Source organism: Poromitra crassiceps (genome assembly GCF_964638095.1).
Source record: "Poromitra crassiceps genome assembly, chromosome: 6".
Classification (NCBI taxonomy): domain Eukaryota; kingdom Metazoa; phylum Chordata; class Actinopteri; order Beryciformes; family Melamphaidae; genus Poromitra; species Poromitra crassiceps.
This window is the reverse complement of record NC_139627.1, coordinates 3601576-3620803: the sequence shown is the minus strand read 5'-3', so window position 1 is coordinate 3620803 and position 19228 is coordinate 3601576. Positions and strand designations below refer to the sequence as shown.

The 19228-nt window shown below is 43.3% G+C and overlaps 1 protein-coding gene across 2 annotated transcripts; it reads left to right on the top strand.

Moving 5' to 3' along the window:
* The first annotated feature begins 4648 nt into the window (after positions 1-4648).
* On the top strand, positions 4649-17633 carry eno1a (enolase 1a, (alpha)). Of its 2 annotated transcripts, none has more exons than XM_083639484.1 (12): positions 4649-4745; positions 6710-6807; positions 11066-11161; positions 11388-11446; positions 12790-12859; positions 13168-13301; positions 13869-14091; positions 15543-15740; positions 16401-16602; positions 16721-16829; positions 16946-17004; positions 17128-17633. In XM_083639484.1, exons 2-12 carry the CDS (start codon positions 6723-6725, stop codon positions 17189-17191), a joined length of 1299 nt encoding a protein of 432 aa, XP_083495610.1. In that variant the 5' UTR covers positions 4649-4745; positions 6710-6722; the 3' UTR covers positions 17192-17633. The 2 variants fall into 2 exon arrangements, with proteins under 2 accessions (XP_083495610.1, XP_083495609.1); XM_083639483.1 differs by lacking the exon at positions 11388-11446 and adding an exon at positions 12237-12295 and having other exon boundaries at positions 4653-4745.
* Positions 17634-19228: the final 1595 nt, after the last annotated feature.

Sequence of the window (19228 nt, the reverse complement as noted above, 5' to 3'; positions counted from 1 at the left end):
ATTCACAGGAAATTCTCATACAAGTATGTTCATGTCACTCTCACTTTGGAGAAAGCTTGAGCCTGGAGGGGAATTCGCCCACTGCAGGCAGTCATACTGAAACTGGTCTGACGATGAATTATAACGTGTTATTGAATGGAAATATATAAAGGTACATTATCACCTGCTGAAAGAAACACACCAGTCACAACACATCCTGAAATGCCACAACTGTAAACCTGTGTGTGTGTGCATGTCTGTGTGTGTGTGTGCATGTGTGTGTGTGTGTGTGTGTGTGTGTGTGTGTGTGTGTGTGTGTGTGTGTGTGTGTGTGTGTGTGTGCATGTGTGTGTGCCAAGAACTGATTAAATTACAAGATGATCAAAGGACCCACTTTGATTTAAGATGCTCCCTTCATGTCATTCCTTCCTCAACTTGACTACTCTAGTTACTCTAGTTACTACTACTCTAGTTACTACTACTCTAGTTACTACTACTCTAGTTACGGCCGAACTAATAGATTGTTTTGACTTTGGCTATCAACACCCATGGGCTAATGGAACAAATGTAATCATCAGTAATGACCTCTGGGTGAAGAGACAGGAGATTGTTTAGCAAATGCGTAATGTCTGAGATCATGGAGGAGCTATGGATGTCATCCCCCTGGCAACTTGCATACACCAGCACTTAGAGATCTTCATCCTCGCTAAATCATAGGTTTCTTTCTGCCCTGAGGGAAATCATAGTTTTTAAGGTCTTGAGGACTTGATGATGTAAATTGCACCAGCTAAGAGCAAGCCTAGTAATTTAAAGCCTGTATTATGGTGAGACCAACATACATCATTTAGATTTTTAGACCATATAGGCCAGACCTGGGCAACTGGCAACAACAGTGAACCTGAACGCAACATGCAAGATACCCGCTGAATAAGTGTCCAAATGTTCATGTCATTCTGGCCAATACTCCACTTCTGTTATAACATTTCAGTCTGGAATATGGAATATCTTTCAATAATCTTTATGACTAAAAGGCTCAAAGTAATCTCATGTGTAAATGACTGTCCTACATTGAAGTATACATTTAAATAATTAACTTGTTGGTTTTGGATTTATTTAGCTTCAAGAGTGCATTTTTGTTCATGTGATCGTCAACACAGGCTTTGAGAATCCTGGGCCACTTACTGATGCTTAAATTAACCCACTCATACTCTGGTTTATTTCAAGAAAAACGGTTCGCCCACATCCCCTCGAAGCCCACAGTAACTTGGGATCACGTATCCTACAAGCCAACGAGCACATTCAGCGGAGGAAGTGATGTCCTCCAGGACACCATGGCTTGATGCTGCTCAGAGAGCAGCAGCCAAATGTCATGAGGAGCACGAAGAAGATAAGAAGTTAGAGGCTATTGCATTATGATAATATAATTCCGTAATCATATGGTTGCTAATCAGTTAAATATAAGATTTAATCAAGTGTATTGCTGTATTGTAATTTGAGTTACTGTGTTTAAGCGGTTTGGGAACTATGGGGATGTACACTCATATATATGTTTTAAAAGTTAGGATACTTAGCACACATACAGAGCTTGTATTCAGAGGAGTTGGAGCAGTTACTATGCAAGGCCTTGAAGTTAGCTTGTTCAACACACATATAGGGCCTGTTGGAGGCCTTAAGAAATTGGGGAAGTGGGTTGCAGATGCCTCAGTGGTTTGAGGAATTGGCAGGTTTGGAGCACTGAGACAGAGAAAGTGTGTGGCATTTGAGAGGAAGGAGATGATGAATGGTATTGACAAGTTTGTACGTCAGTAGTAGTTGTGGTTTGGAGAGGACAGTTACAAGTGGTGCAATGCATTCTCCCTACGGGCGGGGTGGCCGAGAATGAATGGGGTGAGATGGCGAACGCGACCTAAGACAACCTAACACAGACCATATTTGGATGGAGGTGGAGGAACAAGAGTGTACTGAGAAGTAATGATGTTGTAATTTCCACTACTGTCTGATGTGAACCAAAGTGATTGATTGATTGATTGATTGATTGTACCTAAGAAGGAGGAGGAGAAGATGTTCAAGTTCAAGTTCAAGTTCATTAGTGTCCCAAAGGGCAAATTGAGTTGCAGCAGATAAAGGCATACAGATAAAGACACAGACAAGAAGAACAATAAGGTGACATGTTTACATGTTACATACATGTAGCTGATCAGTCACAGAATAAGAGGCTAAGTGAACGTCAGGAACCTTGGTTCCGACACGCAGTGACCGATAAAGTGCACAAGGTAGCATTAAAGTGCACAGCGATCAGTAAAGTGCACAGAGTAATAGAAATAGATAAATAATAATAAAACATAATAGAAACATAATAAAAAGCAATAAAAGCAATAGAAACCATAACATCAATAAAAATCAATACAAACAATACAATAATAAATAATAAATAAATCAATGCAAAACGGTTATCTTCTGAGCACAAAATACATCTCTTTGCTTGTGTTGTTTACAGTATATATTACATATTTATTTTACCAAAGTTGCCAAGGAATTGGGGGTGCAGCTCTCATTCACAGCCTCATTCAGCAAAGATCTTTCTATTAGCTATTAGGACATTTTTTGTTGATAAAACAATTACAGGATTATTGCACCACACCATGTAATATCGAACATAAAGTAGACAATAAGAAGAGTCCATATTTACAGTGCTTGGATAAATACACAATATACAATAAATATAGTATGCAATATTTAAATTGTAATCATGCAATTGACATGACTAGACTAGTAATCCCAATTATTACTAAATGTAACTGTAATTTTGATCCTTTTGGACCCCAGGAAATCATCTAGGCGTCAGCTAATGGGGATCCTTTTTAATAAACAAATAAATTACATCTTTGTTTCTGTAACTGTAAGGGATTACAGTTACCTTTTTTGTATCCTGATTACAGTAACCATATTACATGTAATCAGTTACTTCCCAAGCCTGCAGTTAGTCACTACGCTACAGCATATTAGAAATGGGTCTTTAAATCTGTATTAATGAGAGTATTTTTTAAACTTATAGGATCAATATTCTGAATAGCCTGATTCTTATCGGAATGTCGATAACGAACTCCATTCAGACTTGTAGAAATGCCTGAAACTTTCTGTTGTTATTTCACTGAACGCAGCGGGGCAGCAGATGGCGCAGTTGGACGCTGTGTGAGCCCACTGAGCGAGTCTCAAGGTCACTGCGCCAGCTCTCATCACACCAGAGCTCCTCATCTGCCGTGCCATGGATGCTGCTCTCCTCTGCGCAGCCGCAGGAGATCCACGTCTAAACTGTGAAAACGTCAGAAGTCTGGGGAAACCCACAATTCACTCATCATTTTGTGATTCATCAATACCCGGCCGCTCTACAGAAGCAGAAACTTGTTGTCAAATGGAAACTCACACACTGCAGTAGCCCTACTAGGCTATATATAGGATAGGCCTGACAAATGTTTTTTTTTATAAAGTATTTTTTATGTGTGATTGTAAAGTAATTCACTCCACCTGAGTCCCACTCTCAGTAGTAGCTACCCTACCTACCTTGCTATTTAATTCAAAGATCACACCAGCCAGCAGAGAAAATAGCCTATTGCGTCTGATTCAAAGGCCTAATACTAATACTCAAAATTCAGACTCTTTACGTCTGAATAAACCAATAGAAAACTGCCTGAGCACAGAATACATCTCTTTGCTGTGTTGTTCATAGAACTTTATTTAGCAGGTTGCCAATTAATCAGGTTGCCAATTAATCAGGTTGCCAGCCAATTAATCTGGGATGCGTCCTTTTGATGCAGAGCCAACGTTTTGGTCATGCAAACTCATCAGATTGTATAAATAAGAAACTCATGCACTGCAGTAGCCTACATATAGGGTAGCCTACTACTGAGAGCTTTAACTATTTTGGGGGCATATGAACAGATAATTCCCAGACTACTAGGGATCCCAGTTGAAGATCTATGAATGTTCCTCTTGTCGTGAGACCAGCCCACACTTCTCCATCACGGCATCATCCCCAACAGGAGTCAGGAGGAGGACGTGATGGACATGAGGAGAAATTGCAAAAAAAAAAAAAACGTGACCGCAGAGACATGTGACCAATGAATAAAGTGGTACCACTGCATGATGCAGTCTGCATCACAGGTTTCTGTCTGCTTCTCTTCTGCACGTAGGCTACTCCTCTGCGTCACTTTCCGCAACACGCTGCTCCAGCTTCTTTCCTCTTTATGCCATAACAGTATACGCTACACTTCCTATACATTCATATTAGCCTATATGTAGGCTATACGTATCCTGCGTGTATGTGATTAAAGTCCGCATCATCCTCCTTTTCTATAGTGGGAAGTCTAGTGCCACTGCCGATGGTGAACGTGCAGTCCTCCTCGCACTCGGATGCCTCACCTCGTGAGCCCGTCTCGGCCAATGACAATGCGAGGACTGCTCGTCAAAGAGTATTGAAGGCAAGAGCAAAACTCCAAAGCGGGTTTTTTTTTACAATAGCGCCGACGCCATTTTGGCCTTGGCAACAGCACAGAACAGACCCATGACAGCCACTCAGTCAGAGGTGGCTCTTTCAGGCCAACATGGCGGATATGCTGTGTATGGAACAAGCGATATTCTCCGGTTCTTATCTATGTAAGATCTTTGTGCTGCTCGTCCCCGTTTCTTCCTGTCCGTCACGAGCGCCTTCTCTGCTGCTTGCCCGCACGAGAGAGAGCACTCCCCTTGCACACAGTTAGGCCGGAAAGGTAAGTCAAATACCCCTATTTCTGTGTATTACCTGGTATCTCTGGACCGTGTAGCAACTACCCACACTAAAAAATACCATTTTAAGACAACGCGTATTACTTTTTAACTTACATTCCTTCATTTTTTAACATTGTACAAGGTGTTCATCATCCTCGACGATAACCTCAGACAGTGTTTTTGCCCTTGTCAGTGAACATTTTGCTCGGTGTTTTACAGTTAGTTTGGGGAATGTTATCAATGACATGATGGCTTGGATGGAGTAAAGCGCTCCTGTCTATTTTTAAACCATCCGTCAGCTGGCGAGATGTCAGTCCATTTAGAGCCGCACTGTAAAAGGGCGTCAAGTTGCAGCCCAACTAGAAGTAGAACAGTTGAGCCCCGAGACTGTGCTCGTTTGTAAAAAGGAATGGTGATTTAGGTGAATATATATATATAGGAGGAGGGGGGATCTCTGTGTCAAACGGTGCCCCGCACACACACACTTGCTAGCGTGAGCAGCGTGCTACCGGTTGCTTGCAGCAGATATGGGGGTGTGTCATATCTGAACATTATGTATGTAGCAATCTGTTGCATCATTGGATTCAGCCAGGCAATTGGTTACTGTCAAGTTCGGCCCTTCAAAGACGCTCAATCAGAGGTGTGGCTTAGAATCTACTCAATATTTTAGATTAGATTATATTTATATTTAAATTAATTTGATTTAAAAATCATATTTTTTAATTATCAACATGATTACTAACACACAGCAGTGACCTGTTGGAAGACCGAGATGCAGCCTGAACCGATGAACCGATTTAAGAAGTTTTTTGGCTGCCAACATATCCAGTATCCAACCTTTATTCATTATTTATTCGGGCTGTGGGTGCCATTTTGTGCCAGCAGCAGTCTGTTGAAGTGTAAACAGTTGAATGATGGTGTTTTGACAGCTCCAGAGGGGCCTGTGTGTGCGTCCTCTCTGGCCACTTTGGCCCCTTAGGTAGCCAGTGGCAAGCTTCCAGACAGACATTTAAGGCCAGATGAGTTTCCATTGGTTCAGCAGAGCTTGATGAAGTTGCACTCTAAGCGTTCGGAGGCTGAACCCGAGTTCATTCATGCATTTCAAGCGGGCAGATGAGCAAGTTAGGGCATGGAGGACGAGTTACATAAAACGCATCATGAGAATCAATAGCACAGCAGTATGCGTCATGGCTGCGTTAAAAGCTCCCCTGACCTCCAGTACTGCCTGGAATTTGGAGAGATAACACGGGCTTTCTGAGATTAGACCACTACTCCGTCCTAACCCCATATCAGTGAAGTGATACTGGGACAAAGAGCAGCCAAATATGTATTGTACCAAGTCACTGACGTCCAAGTTAGCACTTATTGTAACTTTTCATCCATTGCTATCGTGACTCCTTGCTTAACCGTTGTCTACTACAGTTCTGCAAGCATGTCGCCATGCTGTTTCGTAATATGATAAATTAAGTAAACTCTGTCTCTCTGACCGGCTGAAAAGATTTCTTTGCATAAGCCACTAGCCACGCCTTCACTAGTTCATATCCCTGCCACAGTGTCCAGGCCACACCATTTGGTTTAGCTGGTATTCACAGGGAACAACAGGGCACATCAGCTGGATTTAGTTGGTATTCACAGGGAACAGGCAACATCAGTTGGAATCAAGATGCACAGCCACAGCCACAGGTAACGATTGTCTTTAATAAGAGAATTCATGAAATGGATTATTGCTTATTGTCTAAATTCAGTGTCCGGTTTAGGTTTAGGTTTAGGTTTAGCAGTTAGGTTTCATTGTGTGGTGAGCACTGGTGACTTATTCCAGGATTCAATTTTTTTTGCCAAGTCACTGTTCTGACTCGAAGCTTCAATTCCGTAAATGATAATGCAGGACGACAAAGAGCATCATTCTGCCTGGTCTCTGCAGCAGCGCTCTCCTGACGTATCCTGATGTTCCTGTCTTCTCTTCCAGATCCAGCAGAAACATGTCCATCCTGAAGGTCCATGCACGTGAGATTTTCGACTCCCGTGGCAACCCCACGGTGGAGGTCGATCTGTACACCAAGAAAGGTACGGCTCCTCTGGTGCAGGGCTAGGGACGATATTAGATCCTTTTCACCGGGAGGCCATTTTGTGTCGAGAAGGCAGGGTAAACGCAGGTGCGAGCAAAACACTAATGATTGCACCTGTGTTTACCCTGCCTTTTTGACACAAAATGCCCCCCGTGAAAAGGGTCTATATGGATTTGATTTTAGACTGATGAAAGATGTCTACAAAAAGCCAGTGATTTCTACTGTAGGCTTTAGGATTTGCTCATGTGGGAGAATACATTTGGCAAAACTTTAGCTGCCTCACTAAAGTAGGCTACATCATGAGCTAACAAAACAAACTTGTGAATTCAACCATAACTTTACACAGGTCATTCTTGCACTGTATGTGCAAGAATGCAGTGAAGAGGAGTCAGCACTCGGCACGCACATCCAATGTCAAAAGGGCAGGTGCTGAGCCAAAAGTGAAACGCGGTACAAAAAAGTGTTAACCCATTGATACCTGATGCAGCATTTGTGTGTGTATCCCTTTAAGACTTAAAGGGATACACACACAAATGAGGGATATACACGCAAATGCTGCATCAGGTATCAATGGGTTAAAACGGCTCGCACACTGCTGCAGGGCTCCAGTTTCAATGTTTTATCGCACCATTAAAAGTTAGGGTGATGTTTTAAGCGCTAAGCTCTTCATCAGACTGATGATGAGTCTGATGAAGAGCTTGACGCTCGGAAACGTCACTCTAACTTTTATTGGTACAATAAAACACGGAAACTGGAGCCCTGCAGTGTGCAAACTGTTTTTTTTTATATATATTTTTTAAATAAATAATGCAGTAACATCAACATCGTATCCATAGTAGTAGTAGTAGTATGCAGATGCATCACAACTTTTGCCACTTCACTCAAATTATTTCTGAATTTGCAAAAAGCCAGTTCAGTTGTTGTTGCATTTCAGGATTTTCAAGCCAGTGTGCTTGTTGTTCGTATACACCAGTGCCAGCTCCAGGCCCAGAGAGGCTCAGATGATCACATGGTGGACGTGTCAAAATAGCTCCTGTAATATCACACTGCTACAGCACTGCGTTACTGTAATGATGCAGGGATAGCTCAGTAGGTGGGACAAACTGTAGTGTGTAACTCAGGCATGCTCCTCACTGTACGTAGGGCTACATTGCTGTTGACAGTCAGGCCGGGGTGCAAAACATCTCAGCTCTGCACTGTTTCATCTGCCCAACGTGGAGATTGATTGAATCAGCTAATGAGGTTTTGGAGCCTGAAGGCAGCCCAGTTCTCCTGTTGTTCTGCTCTGTGGCCCGACACAAAGGAGTAGCTCAACCCAACTAAATGTCCTGGGAATGTTAATGAAGCTCCCTGAATAAGCACTGACATGGAGGTTAGGTGCACAAGAAGAAGAACCTTCATTAGATACATGCCCTTCAATATCCTGCTGGGAAATGGACTATTCTATTCTAATAACCCTGCCTTATTGTCATCGCTTTATGATGGTTGCTAGCTGCTCCAGTTTACTGTAAACATCTTCATCCTTGTTGTTTGAGGAGATTCCACCCATCAGTCAGCCAGGCCTGTTTTGGCATCACTCAATGCAAAGACCAATGGCTCTGTCACACTTCATGTGTTTCACTGTGTTACGTAGATTGCCTCCCAGTTTTGCTGCAAGACCTACAATGCTAGGGGTGGGACGATATGACAATTTCATGTCCGATTCTTCTGTCCAAAATAATCACGATTTAACTTACATTTAGCTAAGAAACAAATATTGGAGAGGTGTTGGCACCCAGGGCAGACGGCTTCCTCCTGCAGGTTCTGCAGGTGGGAACCTCAACCTCCTCTTTCTGTCATTCCTTATTTTTTAAGCCATAATATTTCCACACTTCTGATCTAACTTTTTTTAGCTGGAGGATACAGCGGGACAAGCTGATGCCGGCTTCAGCCATGTTTGCCGACGATTAACTGCAAAGACGCGCGCCTCCCTTGTGGCAAATGCCAATTAAAAAATAAAACAGGAAATCAATTAGACTGTGACTTGTTAGTGGGCTAAGTTAGATCGCTTTTTCAAGTCACTCATGAATTTGGGATGATATTCATTCTCATGTGACGATGTTCCCGATTATACGATTAATGGAAATTCACAAAGATACAATTATCTTGAGTGTTTATTATAGCGATAGACAATAATAGTTATATTGTCCTACTCCTATACAATGCTCATGTGGTCTATTTCCAGATGCTCTCGTAATCTGCTTAGTCACTGTGACTATGACTATTATATATTTTCAGTGGTGGGAGGAGCTATGAGCACAAAGTTAAACTCTATGTGAACTAGGGATGATGGGATTTGATATACTATAGGACATAAACATACAGTATATCAAAATGACATTACAAAGAGCAAATCTAATTTTTATGTCGAGCTTGTGAAATTGTGATGGCAAGCCGTCACATTTTTGCGATTACTAGAGCAGAATAAAATGTAGCTTATATCACTATTCATTTTTCTGCCCCACGATATGAATTGTTGCATTTTTGTATTTCAATATATTGAATTTAGATACAGTATATTGTCCCATCCATCCCTAGTATGAACTGTATCTATTTGAGAATGGGCTGATGAATTTTGTGTCAAATACCATCTCAGTAAGGTACCGTCTAATAATACTACTATTGGACCTTTTGATTGTACTGTATTTGCTCCGATGGTCTTCGTTTAGAGAATGCTTATAAAGCAGACATGCTGTCATAGCACTGAGTGATTGTTGCCAGCAGCATCCCACAGCTGCAGGCAGGTGATGTCTCGATGCAGATGATTTGCTAAGCCTGAACTCATGGCCCTAGATAGCAGCAGTGTCCTCCTGGTTTAAGCCTTAAATCCCCGGCAGAGCATTGGTCGGTCGCACACCATTCCTGCCGGTCCGGGGAGCAAACCCAATAGATTTTGCACCCCCCCGATTTCTCCTCACATGGTTGGATCCAAAATGGCCATCCTGCATTAAATGGGTGGGGCTTGGTATCCTTCCACACAGAGCTACTGCACATGCTCAGTTGGCAGCTTGCCTTTCCTGTCTTACATCACAGTCGTCTGCAGCATAGTCATTGTGACTTGCTCTGTCCTTTCATCTCCCCCCCCCCTCTCTCTCTCTTCTGTCTCTCTCCCACTGTTGGTCAGCTGGACAGAGAAGAATGAAAACGCTGCAGTGTTTCCTACAGGATTTTGTGAGACTGTGGTGGGTGGATGTCAGACCCTCTAGGGGGGGTGGGTGCATGCGTCCCCACAAGAAAATGTTGTGCATTTTAAAATTAAATGAATCACTATGGTGCACTTTGAGAGCAAAATTAAGAGGCTGAAGAACTGTGTGCTCTTGTAGTAAACAATGTTGTGCTCAAGTAAACGATTGGAAAAAACGAAATTGAAACCAACTTTACACAGCTTTCTTTGACTTGACATGGGGCTGGGCAATATATCAATATTTTATCGATATTGTGGTATGAGACTATATCATCTTAGATTTTTGATATTGTATATCATAAATGGTTACATCACAGTATTCTGCAGCATAGTCATTGTGACTTGCTCTGTCCTTTCACCCCCCCCTCTCTCTTTCTCTCTCCCACTGTTGGTCAGCTGGACAGACAAGAATGAATACGCTGCAGCAGTGTGTTATGTACAGGACTTTGTGAGATTGTGGTGGGTGGATGTCTGGGGGTCATGTGTCCCCAGAGGATAATGTACATTTTAAAGTTAAATGAATCACTATGATGCACTTTAAGAGCAAAATTAAGAGGCTAAAGGACTTTGTGCTCTTGTAAAAAAAAAAAAAAAAAAAAAAAAAAATCTCAAGTAAAAAGGAAATTTAACCCAATTTAACACAGCCTTCCTTAACTGTGACATAGGGCTGGGCAAGATATCGATATATATATCGAGACTATATCGTCTTAGATATCGTAATATCATAAATGGCATAAGTGTTGCCTTTTCCTGGTTTTAAAGGTTGCATTACAGTAAAGTGATGTCATTTTCGGAACTTTTACTGTTCGGTCTGTTCAGAGCTGCAGTGACCAGCGGTTAACATCCTGTGTGTTTCCCAGGTCTGGTCTGCTCAGAGCTGCAGTGACCAGCGGTTAACATCCTCTGACCTCTGTGTTTCAGGTCTGTTCAGAGCTGCAGTGACCAGCGGTTAACATCCTCTGACCTCTGTGTTTCAGGTCTGTTCAGAGCTGCAGTGACCAGCGGTTAACATCCTCTGACCTCTGTGTTTCAGGTCTGTTCAGAGCTGCAGTGCCCAGCGGTGCTTCAACCGGCATCTATGAGGCTCTGGAGCTCCGTGACAATGACAAGACACGCTACATGGGCAAAGGTAGGTCCTCCTTCACTGACTCACCCTCTGAACCACCCACATATCTCTATTCTCATGTTAACTTTTACTATGAGGAAGGTCAGTCCTTTTCCTAGTTTTACCTACAGTACTTCTGTTCCAGATATGTTATGTCAAACACTCCTATCATGCGCCCTTCTTTCTGTCCTCATCTATTCCTCCTTCATCTCTGATTCCTCCATTTCTCCTCCTCCTCCTCCTCTGCTAGGGGTCAAAAGAGCAGTTAAATATATAAATGAATACTTGGCCCCGGCATTGTGTAACCAGGTAAATACAGTGTGCATTAACAGGAATGATGAAGCAACTCTCTGACGTTTTGCTGTGAACAGCCGCATGAGGAGTGGCTTTGGCTTTGGAAACTAACCCTGGCAGGCACTACCAGACGATCACAGATCTGAATAAAAAATGATATATACATATAGATACAGTTTTTATATATACGAATATGAGCACAATTATAGATCGCTACAAGATGTCTTTTAGTCAAGAGGAGTCGGCACGCACAAAAGGGAGGCGCTAAGCCGAAAGTGCAACACGGTACAGAAAAGGATCAGAACAGCGCGCACGCTGCAGGGCTCCAGTGTCAAGGGTTTTATAGCGCCGTTAAAAGTGAGAGTGACGGGGGCGTCCCGGTGGCGCGTACCATTTAAGGCCCGGTCCTTCTCGCAGTGCCCCTGGTTCGAATCGGGGCCTGTGGTCATTTGCTGCATGTCCATGTGGCATGTCCATGTCTTCATGTCTCTCTATACGATGTCTGTCCAATAAAGCAGAGATGTCTCAAAAAAATAATCTGAAAACAAAACGTCGTTCTAACTTTGAATGGTGTGATAAAACACTGAAACTGGAGTCCTGCAGTGTGCGAGCTGTTTTTATTATCCTTTTAAGACCTCTTATCATGATCGCTCAGTATGGTTACTTGATAATCAACATCTTACCACTCCAAATCGTCGTTTGCTCCACATAACTGTGGATGGGTTGGTCTGTGGTCGTCTTGTGTGGCCTGCTCTGCATGGTCTTCTTCTCCCCGGGTCAGTGATGGTCTGCTTGTCCCTTGCAGGTGTCTCTAAAGCTGTTGAGCATATCAATAAAACTATTGCACCTGCACTGGTTAGAGAGGTAGGACCATTTATTGTTTGACTAATGTGACTGTGTGCTAGTGTCAAAAAGCTTCACAAATGTGCACAGAATTGCAGTGCAGAATGAATTGATCAGTTTGTTGAATTCTTTCTATCTTCAATAAAAGAAATATGACAGAAAATGATTAGCCTAGTACTGTAATAGCTGCAGCAGTAGTAGCAATATCCAAATGATCGTAACTGTAACATTTTAAAACAAACGGTAGGATATTATGTCTTACGCAGTCTTTCTTATGTCTTTCTGTGAGTATTTCATATTGAGTTCATTTGGCTTTTGAATGTTTCATTTATGAAGATGACACATCTGAGGTATATGATGAACAAACTATTGCAGTAATGGTGTTGTGCTGTGATTGCATTAACATTAATGGAGTGTGCTCTTCTGAACTAACCAGTTTAGAATTCAACCTAACAGTTGCCTCCTTCAGGTACGTTCTTCAGGTATGTAACACCTGTCTCTCGTGTCCTATCCAGAATGTGAGCGTCACGGAACAAGAGAAGATCGACAAGCTCATGCTGGACATGGATGGCACAGAAAACAAGTGTAAGCTGCTTCTACTTTGATGTCAAAAGCTAAATATTGGTTTGAGGAGACGACGAGATTCCTTCCAAAATTGCGCCATACCCCATTTAAAAAAAAAAAGTGACACCTACTTCCGTAAAACGATTGCTTGTCCCGAATTAAAACAAAATTATAGTACTTTTCAGTGGATAGTAGGTAACTCAATTTTTCTTTCAGATAATTATATCATTTTTATAATGTTTTATAAATGGAAAGGCTGCGTTACGTAATGTTCCATCCCATTAAATAGCCCGTAATATATTGACATGTTTGTGTTTGCCCTCCCTCAGCTAAGTTTGGTGCTAATGCCATCCTGGGCGTCTCCCTGGCTGTGTGCAAGGCCGGTGCAGCAGAGAAAGGAGTGCCCCTCTACCGCCACATCGCTGATCTGGCTGGCAACCCTGATGTCATTCTCCCCGTCCCTGTGAGCACGTTAATGCAATAGAGAGGCCAAAGTGGAACGTCACTTCCTGCTTCAGCACTGTACCAGAGATTTTCATCCGCCATTTATTTTCCCATAGACATTTCGTAAAATGCTTATAAAAATAGGTTTACTTGTTCAAACCAAACGGTTCCGATATATTTAGAAACGGGAGAGACCACATAAAATTTAACGGACCAAAACGTAAAAAAAATTGCGGATTTATTCAGTTTTGGTCAGAGTGAAATGTTCTATGGTCTCTCCCGATTCTAAATATAGCTGAACCGTTTGGTTTGACGAAGTAAAACAATTTTTATAAGCATTTTACGAAATGTCTATGGGAAAATAAATGCCGGAAGAAAATCTCTGGTACAGTGCTGAAGCAGGAAGTAGGCGGTCACTTTGCCTCTCTATTACTGCAGTGATATATCTGCACCATTAGCCAAAAGAGACTTGTAATATGAGTGGCCCCAGCAGACATGTACCATTAGTGATGGCTTCAAAGAACCATATTTACATGGGTATGATTCCATCAGGCTGAATGTGTGGATCCTGTCTGCTTCTCTTCAGGCTTTCAACGTCATCAACGGTGGCTCCCACGCAGGCAACAAGTTGGCCATGCAGGAGTTCATGATCCTGCCCGTGGGGGCCAGCAGCTTCAAGGAGGCCATGCAGATCGGTGCCGAGGTCTACCACAACCTGAAGAATGTCATCAAGGAGAAGTACGGCCAGGATGCCACCAATGTAGGAGATGAGGGAGGCTTCGCTCCCAACATCCTGGAGAACAAAGAAGGTGAGAGGAAGCAGGAAGTCATATCCACAATAAGAATTGTTCAACAATAAAGAGTTTAGTTCCAAGCCAACAGAGCTCTTTTATCCAGCTGGATAAAAGAGCTCTATTTTTTATTAAGGAGACTCATAAGAAGTGTTTTCACACTTGGGTTTTGAGGAAACATTTGAGAATTGAAAGGTGATCACACGTTTCTATTTATATGCCTTGGCCAGTTGTCCTGAGATCAATTATCATTCCTAGAGCTCCCGAGGGCAGCACTTCACTTAAGAGTCTCATCCCATCCTTAGCCTACTGTGCCCCTTTTGACCCCAGAGCCGTGCTGCTCGAGCCAAGCATGTCACTCCTGGGAACACATGTGGTTTCTAAATCAAGCCCCGAGCAAGTGTCCGGTCAGAGTGCTGACATGGCACATGCCCCAGTGGGGCACAGGCTAAAGAGGTGATTCATTGGGGGGGAACTTTTACGAGCAACATCTACAGTAACATTTTCAACTCCAGATATTGGAAAATTATTATCTGCACCCATTTGTTTGTGTTTTTATGCCCCCGCCGGCGATAGCTGTGGCCGGAGGCATTATGTTTTCGGGTTGTACCGACATCCATCCATCCGTACGTACGTACGATGCTCATTAATGTGATATCTCTTAACGAGTATATCCGGTCAAAGTTCAAGGTCACTGTGACCTCACGAGTGACCGCCCGTTTCATGTTCGTTAACGCGATATCTCAGGAACGCCTTGAGGGGATTTCTTCAAATTTGGCTCAAACATCCACTTGGACTCAAGGATGAACTGATTCGATTTTGGTGGTCAAAGTCCCAAGGTCACTGTGACCGCATGTCTGTCTATTCCATCAAGGAAGGGGGGCGTGGCTAGGTAGAAGGGGCCAGGGCCTAGGGATAGGAACTTAGGAAGGTCATAAAGAGACGGGGTTCGAGAGGTGGGTGGAGGGAGTGGCTAAGGGGATGTGGGTGGTGGTGGGGGGTGGTCAAGGAAGGGGGCAGGGTTGGGGAAAAGGGGGTTCGTAATGGGTGGGTTGGGGGAGTGGCTAGAGGGATGTGGGTGGTGGTGGTGGGGGGGGGGGGGGTCAAGGTAGGGGGCATGGTTGGGGAAAAGGGGGTTCGTTATGGGTGGGTTGGGGGAGTGGCTAGAGGGATGTGGGTGGTGGGAGGGGGGGCGTGATGAATAAGGGGGCGGGGCTGGGGGCAGAGGAATACAACCGCGATGCGGGTTATTTCTAGTTGCTTTCTGACTTCGTCTTTTCCATTTTAATAAAGTAAATTTAAGAGCTTCATTTAAAACCTAACTAATGACTCAGTTGATGTATTGCTAATATGCATTGATTTCCAAAACCCCAATCTTCAAATTTAAGGTACAAAACACTTAGGTGGTAAATACCCACAAATCAATAAACAAGCCAGTTCCCCCATTCTTCTGTTCTCTGCGCTCTCAGCTCTGGAGCTGCTGAAGAACGCCATCGGCAAGGCCGGCTACACCGACAAGATTGTCATCGGCATGGACGTGGCCGCCTCCGAGTTCTACAAGGAGGGCAAGTACGACCTGGACTTCAAGTCACCTGACGACCCCAGCCGCTACATCTCTCACGACCAGCTGGCTGACCTCTACAGGAGCTTTGTCAAGGATTACCCAGGTGGGCTTCCTAACACGCAGTACACATCTTCACCACAGCCGACAAACTCTCACTCGCTCTTCTTGCTGCCGCGTCAAAGATGAAAAGCTTCCAAGATACTACAGAGATATGATGACGTGCTCCGCAGTGTCTCTATGGATGAGAATGGGCAAAGCAGGAAGGATGGACTCAGAGGATTAGAGTGTTAACGAGATTATGAGTGATAAGTGCTCTATTATTAAGAGCAGCATTTTAATTGCTACATTCTTAACAGAATGACCCAATTGAGACGTGTAATTGGATTTTCTTGATAGTTAATTTCTTTATGAATCCTTTGCGTTTCGAAATTGTGCACAATGTATCTAATGTAGATTAATACCCGCTAACAAAATATTGTTAAGGTCTCTGGAGAATAGATGGTGACTATTGGCTAATTGGCTAATAAGGCCACTGAAATGCAGCCCCAAAATTAAGCCCATATAGTATCTACCAAGCGAACCAATGTTTCTTTGTACTTGTACTGTCATGCTGTACAATCAACGTTTTATCCATTACACATTGCAGCATGCAGAATTTCCATCAGCACAAAGTTGTGTTGATAAATAAGCCACTTGACCTATGCTGACTGTATGAACGGCTTTGACGTTGCTCTCCTCCTCCTCCTCCTCCTCCTCCTCACAGTGGTATCCATTGAGGATCCCTTTGACCAGGACGACTGGGAGGCGTGGACCAAATTCACAGCCAGCACCAGCATCCAGGTGGTGGGTGATGACCTCACAGTCACCAACCCCAAGCGTATTGCCAAGGGCGTGGCCGAGAAGGCCTGCAACTGCCTACTGCTCAAGGTCAACCAGATCGGCTCTGTCACAGAGTCCCTGCAGGCGTAAGTGTCCGCGACTCCCGCGAGGCGGCCATTTTGGCTCAAACACAATGATTGTACTTGTCAAAAGCTAAATGCGGTAAGTATCAGCTGGATAACGGGGCCTGTGTGTATATTCTAGCTGCAAGATGGCCCAGAGCAACGGCTGGGGTGTGATGGTCAGCCATCGCTCCGGAGAGACAGAGGATACCTTCATCGCCGACCTCGTGGTTGGGCTCTGCACTGGACAGGTAAACCTCTTGTAATTATAGAGAAATTATGCTTTTGAGTTCATAGGCTACTAAGGCTAGACTATAGGTTCTAGATGATTGATTTGGTCTTGCATGTTGTTTGATTCCTTTCCCAGATCAAGACAGGTGCACCTTGCCGATCTGAGCGCTTGGCCAAGTACAACCAGCTGCTCAGGTGAGTCCATTCAGAAAACATACACTATCTAGGTACACAAACACATTGACATTGTCTCATTGAACTAACAGTATGGGTTGTGTGTTCCAGCCAATTTAACAATCTGTCATGTCTCTCACCCAGGATCGAGGAGGAGCTTGGAGACAAGGCCCGTTTTGCCGGCCAGAACTTCAGGCACCCCATCTGAGCTGGTCTTCCTCCATGGGCCTTTTGTGTTTTCATTGAGCATAAATAATCCCCCACACATATATACGCCACGCTAGGTCACCTGCCCTGTCTGGAGAGAAGATGGGACGCCACTGAACCCTAAGGTCCAAGTCTGTGGTCTGTGGCGTGGAAAGCTATGTCCTGAAACATCAAAGGGTGCAGCCCATCCTCCAACTATGCTTTGGCTCCTGAATAGCATTGGTCCTTATGTTTGTGTCCGTGTACTTGTGTGAGCCATCTTGGTTTGGTTTCTTGTGAGTTGTAGTGATTCTTGGTCCTCTCCTGAGTATTTCAGCAAAGAGCTACTGTAAGTTTAGTACGGTTCTGCCTTGAGCACTGATAAGAGTAATGTATGTTCAATGTGTCACGTCTGACAAGTTCTCGTGCTGCTGTAAGCGTTGGCAAAAATATGTAATAAACAATATAATTTGAAACTCTTTGTGCTTTCTTCTCGTTCAAATGTTGTGATATTGAATAGAATTGTGGGATTAGTATAGAGCAGGAATGATGTGTATTATTCTTCAAGTTTATAACGTGTTGAAAGTAATTTGAAGCGATGCAGAGGCCCACGGGAGGATGAAGGAAAAGAACAGCTGGGGGGAAACAAAAGAAACTCAAGAGAAAGAAGGTTTTGGAGATCTCTATACTATTGCCTCACTGCACCTAGCAAATTGGTCAATATCACAAATTCATGAACAATTCAGTGCTATATTGTGTTTGGCTGAGACAGGAGCTACTGTATGCCTGCAGTATCTAGACTAGACTGCATGGCAGCCAGGCCTGTTCAGGAGCTGCTCCTGTCTGTCTGAAGTGTGTGATGTAACCGGAGTGCCACTGAGAGGCAGAAACATGAGCTCGGTGCGGAGGGACGCCATTTCTGGCCCCCTGGGTAAAAGAATCCCAAGCTGCCTTGATGGGCATAGGGGGCTCTTTTTGTACCGCGCCTTGCCAAGACAAACACGGGTCTTTGGTACAGTACCACAGGGGGCCTGCCAGCTGGGTTAGTGCCACACCAATTCATTCCTATAGACAAGAGCTTTGTGTAGAGCTGCCCCCATTGTTTAGCTGTCTTCAAGGCACTGTGTTACAAATCACTGACATACAAAATACCACTGCATACATTACAGAGTCCCTTGTGGTTGTATCAGCTGCTGTAGATTTCATTTAAGTAAAACCACTTCATTTCAAAACCAACTTTTTTTCATCAGTTAAAAACCAATAGTGTAAAATCTGGGTAAGTTGATACTCTAAAAAATAAATGCCTTTATTGGAATCTTCAATGCCAATGTCTTTTCTTTGAGACACGCGCCATCTAGTGGTTAAATCTATACAGTACAGTTCCCCGAGGGGACCGAAGCTATTCAGTTGCTCCAGTGATATTTGAATAGTCATGGCAGAATGTTGCCCATATTCACGTGTTAAATCAATACTGAATTATACTTATTGTTATTGCTGCTGAATTTCTCAGCAACAAAACACAATCAGAAATGAGAGTCAAGAAAGTCTGCCTCACCAAACTCTAATTTTGAAATGCTCAGAGTGAGGTGCCGGTTCGTGTTAGGATAACATATTTATTTAGCACATTTATAATATTCACTCTTGGGGATTCTATTCTATTCAATTCTGTTCTATTCTGCTACAATATGTGTTCTGTTACGTCAGTGATCAAATAATATTTCTCTAGTATTTATATTTGATCCTGTAATTTAGTCAAATTGCTGTTCTACGTAAAATAGAATATTTTATATTTATTCTTCTCTTCTCTTCTCTTCTCTTCTCTTCTCTTCTCTTCTCTTCTCTTCTCTTCTCTTCTCTTCTCTCTAATCGGTATTCTATTTTATCAGGCACTCTATGATAGGTGATAAAAAAAGAATCCTGTAATTTACTCAAATCGCCCAAGGGGGAAATGCTATTTTATTCTAGTACTCTGGCCAGTGGCCAGTCCAAGTATCCAAGTGTATCCTGTCACAGATGTTTATGAGGACGGAGATGGAAGTGTTGCATAGTAGACTACACA

Coding starts and splice junctions, on each gene's coding strand:
- eno1a (XM_083639484.1), top strand. CDS start 6,723: ATGTCCATCCTGAAGGTCCATGCACGTGAGATTTTCGACTCCCGTGGC. Junction 11,162..11,387: donor GACACGCTACATGGGCAAAG/GTAGGTCCTCCT, acceptor CTCCTCTGCTAG/GGGTCAAAAGAGCAGTTAAA. Junction 17,005..17,127: donor AAGTACAACCAGCTGCTCAG/GTGAGTCCATTC, acceptor TCTCTCACCCAG/GATCGAGGAGGAGCTTGGAG.